At 35.6% G+C, this 11,673-nt stretch overlaps 1 protein-coding gene across 3 annotated transcripts in view; it reads right to left on the bottom strand.

Annotated features, from left to right (window-relative positions):
* Positions 1-3,851: 3,851 nt before the first annotated feature.
* The window catches only part of COL24A1 (collagen type XXIV alpha 1 chain), a 400,532-nt gene continuing 392,710 nt past the window's right edge, over positions 3,852-11,673 (bottom strand). For 2 of the 3 annotated variants that reach the window (XM_015433402.4, XM_005542833.5), the window contains 2 exons: positions 10,602-10,817; positions 3,852-8,550 (listed from right to left, as the gene is read on the bottom strand). In XM_015433402.4, coding sequence (XP_015288888.3) covers positions 8,404-8,550; positions 10,602-10,817 — 363 coding nt within the window. In that variant the 3' untranslated portion in view covers positions 3,852-8,403. The remainder of the gene's footprint in view (positions 8,551-10,601; positions 10,818-11,673) is intronic. The other variant, XM_065519318.2, reaches the window with a different exon arrangement.

Raw genomic sequence — 11,673 nt, 5'->3', positions numbered from 1 at the left:
GAAAATGCTTAAGTGAAAAAATTAAATGTAATATCATTAAAGTTTAAATAAAGTTTTTATTTCCTAGTAGCTGAGGAAGATCCTTATACCTTCATGAGGAATGCACTTTTCATGAAACTGAGTTTCAACTATTTGCTTCAAGAAATGAAAAGCTGGCCAGGTACTGTGACTTACACCTGTAATCCCAGCACTTTGGGGAGGAGAAGTGGCAGATCACCTGAGCTCAGGAGTTCAAGACCAGCCTGGCCAATGTGGCGAAAACCCGTCTCTGTTAAAAATACAAAAATTAGCTGGGCGTGGTGGCAGGTGTCTGTAATCCCAGCTACTCAGGAGACTGAAGCAGGAGAATCACTTGAACCCGGGAGGTGGAGGTTGCAGTGAGCTGAGATCGTGCCATTGCACTCCAGCCTGGGTGACAGAGCCAGACTCTGTCTCAAAAAAAAAAAAAAAAAAAAAAAGTGAAAAGTTTTATTGCATTTCAACCATAAATTTGTTCTGAACTCGATACCTAATAAAATGCAATTATTTTTAATGGATTGTTACTGAGATTGTTTTTTGTACTTGTGTGCAGTTCTAAAATTCTACTGCTAGGCACAGCCAAGATGACAGCTGAGATTCCCCATCAGTTGCTCTTCTCTAAAGAGGTATCATTTTTCTAACTTGGCTTTAAACAATGCTAGGACTCTGAATCCGAAGCACACAGATTGCATAATTGTGTACCCAGGCTTAGGTGACAACAACTTCATCATAGCTAACAGAGCCAATTAATATATAGGTAATAAGGAAAAAATTACACTCAACAGGACATATATTGAAGGTTTAGCTTATACTTATTTTTGAAACTATGAAACCTGCCAGTCTTGCATAGGAGGGCCAAACTCATATATTTTGGTCAGGACAGGAGATCTGCCGTGAAAAGAAATACTTAAAGAGGTTCTCTAGCAGAAGGCAAATTATCCCAGACGAAAGCATGGTAACAAAGGAAAGAAAAGCATAGATTTTTTGGCTAAGACCTCAAAAGCACAGGTAACAAAGCAAAAGTACACAGATAGGATTACATCAAGCCTAAAAGTTTCTGTGCAGCAAAGGAAACAATCAACAAAAAGTGAAGAGAGACAACCCACAGAATGAGAGAAAATATTTGAAAATGATCAATCCAACAAGGGACTAATAACCAGAATATTTAAGGCACTCGACCAACTCAATAGCAAAAAACCCAATGATCCTATTAAAAAATCAGCACAAGAGCTGAATAGATGTTTCTCTAAAGATACACAAATGGCCAACAGGTATATGAAAAAATTCTCAACATCCCTAACCATCAGGGAAATGCAAATCAAAAGTGCAATGAAATACCATCTTATCCCATTTAGAATGGTTACTATAAAAAAGACATAAATGTTGGCAAGGAGATGAGGAGAAAGGGGAATGCGCATACATTGTTGGTGGGAATGTAAAGTAGGACAGCCATTATGGAAAACAGTATAGAGGTTCTTCAAACAACTAAAAATAGTAGTTTCCAACACAAAGGAAAAATAAATGTTTGAGGTGATGGATGTTCTTATTACCTTAATTTGATCATTACACATTGTACACATGTATCAAAATATTATATGTATCCCCCAAATAATACATGTATCCCCAAAATATGTCCAACAGTCATATATCAATAAAAATGTTTTAAAAAACAACAAAAAAGAAAGCATAGAAAACGATAAGTAGGCAGAAAAAACGAAATGGTCAGTTTAAAATATTTAGAGTTTTAAATATATGTATAATAAAAATACAGAGAGTAGTGCCACATAATGTCAGGAAGAGATAAATGGAATTAAAATGTAGTAATATTCTTGTATTATCTGAAAAGTGGAAAAGCACTTATTATTTATTTGTTTATTTATTTATTTTATTTTTGAGATAGAGTCTCACTCCATCACCTGGGCTGGAGTGCAGTAGCATGATCTGGGCTTGCATTGTCTGAAAAGTGGAAAAATACTAATTTTTTTTTTTTTTTTTTTTTTTTTTTTTTTTTTTTTTGTGATGGAATATCACTCCATCACCTGGGCTGCAGTGCAGTGGTGTGATCTTGGCTCACTGTAACCTCCACTTTCTGGGTTCAAACAATTCTCCTGCCTCAGCCTCCCAAGTAGCTGGGATTACAGGTGTGTACCACCACACCCGGCTAATTTTTTTTTGTATTTTTAGTAGAGACAGGGTTTCACCATGTTGGCCAGGCTAGTCTTGAACTCCTGACCTCAAAGGATCCACCTGCCTCGACCTCCCAAAGTGCTGGGATTACAGGCATGAGCCATCACGAAAAGTACTAATTTATACAGCCTCTATAAAGTCAAGGATATGAAGGTGACCACTGTAGTCTCTAGGGTAGCCACTAAAAGGAAATAAAAATAATGTATGGCTAGTAGCTAAAAGAGGAAATATAGAAAAAAATATTTTACCACTCAAAAGGAGGGCAAGAAAGGAGGAAAGAGGAAACAAATCAGAGATGAGATAAATACACAATAATAGTAAGAGAACAGGTTTAAATGTAAATGTAACAGTAATTACATTAAATGTAAACAGACCAAATACCCTAAATAAGTCTAAAGGTGCCAACGTTGATTACAAATAAAAATACAATGACATGCTGCTTACAAGAAACACAATAAAGGTAAGGATGCAGAAATGTTAAAAATAAAAGGATGGACAAAGATATGCCATGCAGACACTAACCAAAAGAAAACTGGTATAATTATACAAACAATAGAAAAAGTAAACATTAAGATAATAAGCAGAAAAGGGATATTTCATAATGACAGAATAATCATTCTAACAGGATGACATACCAATGGTGGGCTAAAGCCAACTTGGACTAGCTTCTTAGACCCAACATGTTATCTCTTCCTGTCTTCATGTTCTGTAATCTATTTGTAGCTTGAAATCAGCCATGGTACAAGTATTTACACCATGGAAATGGGCAAATGCTAACAAATTATAGGATATAACAACTGTGAATTTGAATGCAACTAATTACAAGTATAAGCAAGAAAAAGTGAGAAACAGGCAAACCCGGTTATGGTTGGAGATTTTAACACCCTTCTCTCATGTAATTGATAGGACAAGCAGACCAAAAAAACACTTCCTAATATAGACAAAAAAGAAAACACACACACACACACACACACACACACAAACTCTATATACCTACCTACTCTCTCTCTCTCTATTCCAATACAGATAATAACAGAGAATTAGTCACTTACCCAAGTACTGCAAACCAATAAATGGGAGAGTTGAAACTTAATTCATGTTTTCTGCCTCTAAGTTCAATATTCCTTTTGCTATGGTTTCATATTACAGAAAATGTCCATGATATTTATTTTGTAATAACCACTGTAATTTTTTTTTTTTTTTTTTTTTTTTGAGACAGAGTTTCACTCTTTTCATCCAGGTTGGAGTGCAATGTGCAATTTCGGTTCAAGCGATGCTTCTGCCTCAGCCTCCCGAGTAGCTGGGATTACAGGCATATGCCACCATGCCCGGCTAATTTTTTGCATTTTTAGTAGAGACAGGGTTTCTCCATGTTGGTCAGGCTAGTCTGGAACCCCCAACCTCAGGTGATCCGCCAGCCTCGGCCTCCCAAAGTGCTGGGATTACAGGCATGAGCTACCGTGCCCAGCCAAACCACTGTAATTTTTACATTAATACATAAAAATGGGGAGAAAAGCAAAACACCTTTCTTAATTATATATATTACATGCTGCACTTCATTTTTAGAAAGTCTTTATATTTAATAAATAGTAATTATAATATATAAAAATCTATATTTATACAACAAAATATGGAGATAGCATGACTTTAAAGAAGATGAATAATTTTATTAAGGGATTTAGCACAAACTTCTTTGGTGATAATGACCATAGAACTATTAAATCTTTAACGATGATGATGATGATGATGGCAATAAATAGCAACAACTAATGTTTATGGTGATTACTTTGTGCCAGACACTGTTTTAAGCATTTCTCCATTTTTGAATCCACTCAACAACCAAATGAGATAAGCATTTTTATTATCCCTATTTTACAGAGAAGAAACTGAGACAATGAACCTACAATGATACACCCCAAATCACACAGTGAATTCTCAGAGCACTCCTAACTACTATACTGCCTATGATTAAGTTGATTGAAATTTGCTTTAAATTTGATATTTTAGGAACACACTTAAAACATAAAGCAAGGCATTTCTGTCCTCTATATGTTTCTTAAATGATCTCTAGAAAAATCATGTAAGTCCAAACTGAGTTATTATTATTTTTTTGGAAGAGAATGTATAGCATGTAGACTGAAACTAGATTGTAGGATATGGTTTCTTTAGTTTACACTCAACCTTTGTGCTCATTTTAAAACCATTTTTATCTTTTTCAAATGAAAAAACAGACATCTTTGCCAAGGCCTTATTTTTTTAAATTGTGGTAAAATATGCATAACATAAAATTGACTGTTTTAATCATTTTAAAGCATATTATTCAGTAGCAATAAGTACATTAACATTGTTATGCAACCATCATCACTGTCTATCTCCAAAACATTGTCATTCCAAACAAAAACTCTGCACTCATTAAAAAAAGGATAGTTCCCATCTCATTCCCACTTCCTCTGGCCTCTGGTAACCTCTATTATACTTTTTGTCTGTATGAATTTGTCTATTCTTGGTACCTCATATAAGTGGAATCATACACTATTTGTCCTTTTGTGTCTGGCTTATTTCACTTAGCATAATATTTTCAAGGTTCATCCATGTTGTAACATATAACAGAATTTCATTCCTTTCGAAGGCTGAATAACATTCTATTGTATGTATATACCACATTTTGTTTATCTGTTCATCTATTTATCGACATTTCAGTTTTTTATCCCTTTTGGCTATTGTAATAATGCTTCCCATAAACATTGATATACAAATATTTATTTGAATCGCTGCTTTCAATTGTTTTGGGTATATACCTAGATGTATATATAGCTTTATACATACATAGATATATACATATACACAGATACACTCACACACACAACTTTTTAAAACGTTATTTAACCACCAAACTATTCTGTGCAATTGTTGTACCATTTTACATTCCCACCAGCTATGCACAGGGCTTTCAATTTTCCTCATCTTTGAGAACACTTGTTATTTTCCTTTTATTTTAAAAATAGCCATCTAATGGATGTAAAGTTCTGGGGTGCTTTCCAAAACTAACAACCAGTTCTCCAGTTCTTCAGACACCAATTTGGATGTCCAACAATTAAACTCAATTCTGACACTGCCTGAAATTAGCATCAGATTCCACAGATAAATGGGTTCAGTACCCACTTCAGATGCCAATTGCAAGTCCGAGGCCATCTGTAATTCTGACCAATGAACTACAAGTGGTAGGTTCCCATGACGCCGCCCTCATGTTCAACAGTTTGCTAGAATGGCTTACAGAACTCAGGGAAACACTTTATTCATGTTTACTAGTTTATTATTACTAGTACTTGTGTTTACTAGTTTATTATAACTTATGAACAGCCCATTGAAAGAGATGCACAGGGCAAAGTACGGGGAGTATAGTGCAGAGCTCCCATGCCCTACTGGGCATATCACCTTCCCAGCAAGTTAATGTGTTCACCAAACAGAAAACTCTATAAATCTCACTGTTCAAGAATTTTTACAGAGCTCCATCTCCAGGGCCTGCCCTCCCCTCTTCCCAGGGGTCAGTAGGTGGGATTGAAAGTCTCAATCCTCTAATTACTTGGTCTTTCTGGGGACCAGCTCCATCCTGAGGCTCATTAGGGGCCCCACTCTAAAAAAACCTTATTAACATAAACTCAGGTGTTATTGAAAAGAGTTCATTATAAATAACAAAAGACACTCCTTTCACTTAGAAAATTCCAAGAGTCTTAGGAACCCTGTGCCAGGAACCAGAGATAATGCAAATATAGTTTTGCATTATACCACAGAATTGGTACCTCCTGGTGGTTTTGATTTGCATTTACCCAACGACTATTGATTTGGGGGCATTTTCTCTTCTCTTTCCTTTTTTTTTTTTGAGACAGGGTCTCACTCTGTCACCCAGGCTAGAATGCAGTGGTGTGATCATGGCTCACCACAACTTCAACTTCCTGGGCTCAAGTGATGCTCCTGCTTCAGCCTCCTAAATAGTTAGGACTACAAATGTGTGCCACCACTCCTGGCTAATTTTTAGAAAATTTTTTTGTAGAGATCATGTCTATGTTTCCCAGGCTGGTCTTGAACTGCTGGACTCAAGCAATCCTCACACCTCAACCTCCCAAAGTGTTGGGATTACAGGCATGAACCACTGTGCCCAGCCAGAATCTTTTTATTCATTGGCCATTTCTATATCTTTGGAGAAATGTTTATTCAAGTCCTTTGCCCATTCTTTAAACTGGGTTGCTGGTTCTTCTACTGTCGAGTCACTGGAGTTCTTTATATACTCTGGATATTAATCCCTTGTCAGATATATGGTTTGCAAATATTTTATCATATTCCTTGGGCTGCCTCTTCATTTTCTTCATAGTGTTCTTTGATGCACAGAGAATTTTTAATATTCAGAGAGTTCAATTTATCTATTTTTCTCTCTTGTTGACTGTGCTTTCGGTGTCATTCCAAGAAATCACTGCCAAATCCAATGTCATGAAGGATTTTCTCCTATGTGTTCTTCTAAGAGTTTTATAGTTTTAGCTCTTTTGTTTAGATATTTGCTCCCATTTTCAGTTACTTTTTGTATGTAATATAAGGTAAGGGTTCAACATCATTCTGTGGCATGTGGCTATCCAGTTTTCCCAGAACCATTTGTTGAAAAGACTGTCCTTTCTCCATTGAATGGTATTGGCACACTTGTTGAAAGTCATTTGATCATATATGTGACAGTTTATTTTTGTCATGGAAATAGGTCCTATAATCTTTTTGCAGGTATATAAAAGATACTTCTTAACAATATGGATATACATAACACAGAAAGGCTATGCCAGATGGGCTATTATAAATAATAAAAGCATATTGCAACAAAAGAGGAAAAACAAATACCACCCAAAATGATTTAAAGCACATTTTTATTATAGATAGGTTAAGTGTGGTTTGCTGTGGCTAAAGATATATTTATAATGGATGAACAAGCTTTTCTAGATACCAAGAGGTATAATATTTTTCTTTCAATATTGAACTAACATTTCTCTGATAACAAGGAGACATTGAACTGGCTGAGCCTATTTTAAATGGGAAAAGACTTTTTTTTCCTGGATGTTGCTTTAAAGACTGGTAAATTAAATTTTTTTAAGTACTAACACTAGATTTAAATACAGTGAAAGAAAATCAATGAATACTACAAAAACATTTAATTTCTACAAAGCAGAAATATAAAGTTTTTATAATTTAAAACAGCAGCAATTTAAAAAAATTTGCTGAATTAAAACTTTACAAAATATATATATACAAAGTATCATTCCAGATGATCGTGAACTTTAAAAACAGTATGGCACAACCCCCAATCTCTACCCCAAACCTACTACTAGATGTAGCTGGCCTATAATAATTTTTACAACAATTTAAAAAATAAAAACAAAGAAATCTCCCAATTCTTTTGTGTACAAGCACAGGTTACAATGTGCTGGCTTTGATTCCATATACACAAAGAGAATTTTAAAATAAAACAAGGACTTCACATAAATAGTTTTACGTGTTATTAAGTGTGTGACCAAACAATTTAAAATAAGTACTAACAACCAAAACATATCTTGATGTAACCAGTACATACACTTTTAAAGAGTGGTAAAGATGAAAAAGGAAATAGTCTATGAAAGCCATAAGCACCTTGTTTTCAAAAGAGCACCAAGCAACACAAAGAGGCAACACGTAAGAGGTAGTGTATCACCGGCTAAGATGTATATGCCCATCAGGGACCTGAATACAGCTTAGTGTTTTGGAAAATAAGGCATATTAGACTGTGGCTTGTAATTTTTAGACAGAAGCAGTGCACATTTGGAAGCATTAGCCAGTATTGCTCCATAGTGCTCTGCATCTCCAGCTGTCTAATGGGTACTATGCAGTCAGTCAAAAATAAAAGATACCCTGAAGAATTCCATATTTATACATTTTTAGTTCTAGGGAATTCTCTAAAAAAGCTGAGATCAATATAATTTTTAAAAGAATTAAATACTTTATCAATCATAGTCCTTTAAAAATGCCTTTTCTCCTTCTTAGGAGGAAGTCTGTTCTTCCTGAGATTCTTTACGATTTAGCCAATGCTTTATTACATGCATTTCATAATGACAGTATCTTTCTGTCTCATTTCTCCCTCTGCAGCAATTACCTGGCCAACAGCCTGAATTCAGAACTAATTCAGAGACTTTACAGAAAGCATACAGAACTGCTTTCAATGTAATACTTTCGTTCAGTTTTGAGATGAGGAAGTTTTTGTACTTCAATCACTGGAAGTTGATTAGGTTCCTGGGTGTGAAAAAGAAATGTTGCCTTATGCCAGCTGCCATCTTGAATCTGTAAAATAAGAACAAAATGCTTTCATATGCATTTCATTAGCAGTCACTTTCAGTAGACAACGCCTTTCACAGATAATGTGAACTTGTTTTAAGGATTAGAGATAATGAATGGAAAGTGCCTAGAACAATGCTCAATAAATGGTAAAATTACTACTATTAATTGAAAACTTGGGTTTATTCCTTTCTTTAGGATGGCATTGTGTGTTCTAATTTTTCACTTCCAGAGGCTAAGGCCAGGCTTCTGCTTCAACTCTCTGTGAATCATTGGACCAGATATGAATTAAAAGACTGCAATATTCCTAACACGAGTAATAACCATCTGTTCTGTATTCCTTTATTTGGGACTGATTCTTCAGGATGGATATTTTTCTTTGATAAAAGGGAACGAGCTATTTCAACCTCTGCATTTTAGGTAGCAAATAAACAGAATCACCTCAGTCAGAAATAATTAAACTTATAATTATGTGCAATCATCTTCTAGGTTTCTTTTTTCTCCCCCATTCTGTAGCTCTCTATTTATACAGTTTCCCTCTTTCTTCTCTTCCTTCCATGGCTTTCTGTTTCTCTTATTAGTATATGCTCTTCTGTTTCTAATAAATTCTATGGAACAAAAACATATCATAAAATGTCCGATGATTAAGATTCAACCAGAAACAACAGAGAAACACAATTGATGAGTTTTGTGGAGCTGTTGTTTAGGAGCTAATTCACTTATTCACAGAATTATCATGATAGAAATTTTAAATTTTGAAGGAACTTTAGAGATTAAGCTATAAATTTTATTTTAAAGTTAAGGCAATTGAAGCTCATTGAAAATAAATTACTTGTCTAAAGTCATGAGCTTGGTATGATAACAAAATACCATTAGATTCACTCATTAAGTCTTATTTTTTTTTGAGACGGAGTCTCGCTCTGTTGCCCAGGCTGGAGTGCGGTGGCACAATCTTGGCTCACTGCAGCCTCTCCCTCCCAGGTTCAAGCAATTCTTGCGGCTCAGCCTCCTGAGTAGCTGGGATTATAGGCGTGTGCCACCATGCCTGGCTAATTTTTGTATTTTTAGTAGTGACGGAGTTTCTCTATGTTGGCCAGGCTGGTCTCAAACTCTTGGCCTCAAGTGAACCACCCACCTCAGCCTCCCTAAGTGCTGGGATTACAGATGTGCCCCACAGTACCCAGCTCCATTATTTAATTTAATTTAATTTTTTTTTTTTTTTTTTTTTTTTTTTGAGACAGAGTCTTACTCTGTCGCCCAGGCTGGAATGCAGTGGTGCGATCTTGGCTCAATGCAACTTCTGCCTCCTGGGTTCAAGTGATTCTCCTGCCTCAGTCTCCCAAGTAGCTGGGATCACAGGTACCTGCCACCATGCCTGGCTAATTTTTATATTTTTACTAGAGACTGGGTTTCACCACGTTGGCCAGGCTGGTCTTGAATTCTTGACTTCAAGTGATCTGACTGCCTAGGCCTCCCAAAGTGCTAGGATTACAGGCATGAGCCATCACGCCTGGCCCCATTATTTAGTTTTAATAGAAAAAATATAGGCTACAACCAAATACTTACTGGTGGGGCCAGTCAATATGTAATTATACCCATATTTGGTATCAGGTACAGGGATTGACAGAATGAAATAAAACTTACTTGCCTCTATAACTTGCTTTTTATGCAATAACGAGATGTAGAATTACAGCAGTGAAAACACATGAAAATATTTATTCAAATACACTATCTATTTATCATTTATCTGTCTGTCTATCTATCCATCTATCCAGGTATAATTATTTCACATAGGGAATAAAAATTAAATTTACATATTAACACCTGTTTTGCATACAAAAATCTAAGACCAATTGGTATGACACAAGTTGATAAGGTATGATATAAACAAATGATTGATTCTAAAAAATGCAGTTACAAGTCAGGCACATTAAAACTTACTACCCTTCTGTATCTGCAGTTTGTAATTAAAGTCTTACTCTAATTATCCTAATTTTATGGTTTTACCACTTTCAAGTCAGTTATACTGAACAATTCTAAAGGTGCCATTTTCTTACCTTGCAGTCATCTGAAAGCACTTTAGGTTCAAGTAGAGTATTTACTTTAAAAATCTGGCCATTCCATCCCTTGAAACCAATAGGCAATCCTGGGCCACTTGTTTGTGTGCTTGTCCACCTTGGGGTGTTTAGACAGTGAATGGTGATGATATGGGTGGCTTCCGAACTCAATAAATGAAGGAAGTTCATCTGGACTTTCCCCACTCCAAACTCCAACTAATGTCATAGAAACAATATGCAGGTTATAACATGTGGCAATTGAGAAACTTAACAGTTCAGGAAAATCTGAGGAAAAGTCCTTCAAAGGCAGCCTCCAGAAAGCTCTTTTCCTTGGAACTGAAGTGCCAGTCAATGGTGTGCTGGTAAATGTTTAACCACGGGTTCTTGGGGGAAAAGCCATGATTTATAGTATTTCCTGACTCCTATGGTAGAAGCACTCCCAAGTGCTGGGATTACAGGCACGGCTGAATTCAGACTACCAAGGTGAGGTCACTGAACATGGCAATGGAAAGAAATGTTAACAGTTGGCTTTCCTGAGCCTGTATGGACTGGTTCCAGTTCACATCATCAGGCTACTACATATAATATTAATAAAATAAAGATAATTTTCACATTATATAAAATGTAGTAATAATTTGCTTTTGGTTAATGCTTTAATACTTTTTTAAATAAAAATCTGAGATCTGTCTCTGCCTTTGATATTATTTTTTTGGTGAGAGTTACCGAAGACGAGTTACAAGTTGTAACAATAATCTGGTTGAGTAATTTTAAGTTTGAGAGCCTTAAAGGACAAGGACAGAACCCTATTCTTTGTGTTGCCAGCCCCTAATGTAGTTTCATTCACACAGTGATCGTTAATAAATATTTATTGAATGAATGAATGAAATTCATAAACAAGTGTTAACTAATACAATGAACAATACAGGACAGTATCTGAGTTAAGAAAACTGCACATTCCCCAGGCTTGAACAGAAAGGCAGATCTTCCTATAGCTCCAGACATTATTATTATTATTTTAGCATTATTCAAGCAGGGATACGGTCATAATGTAAGTGAACAGAAATGGTTCCTA

Source organism: Macaca fascicularis, chromosome 1 (genome assembly GCF_037993035.2).
Source record: "Macaca fascicularis isolate 582-1 chromosome 1, T2T-MFA8v1.1".
Taxonomy (NCBI): domain Eukaryota; kingdom Metazoa; phylum Chordata; class Mammalia; order Primates; family Cercopithecidae; genus Macaca; species Macaca fascicularis.
This window is presented reverse-complemented; position numbering and strand designations above follow the sequence as displayed.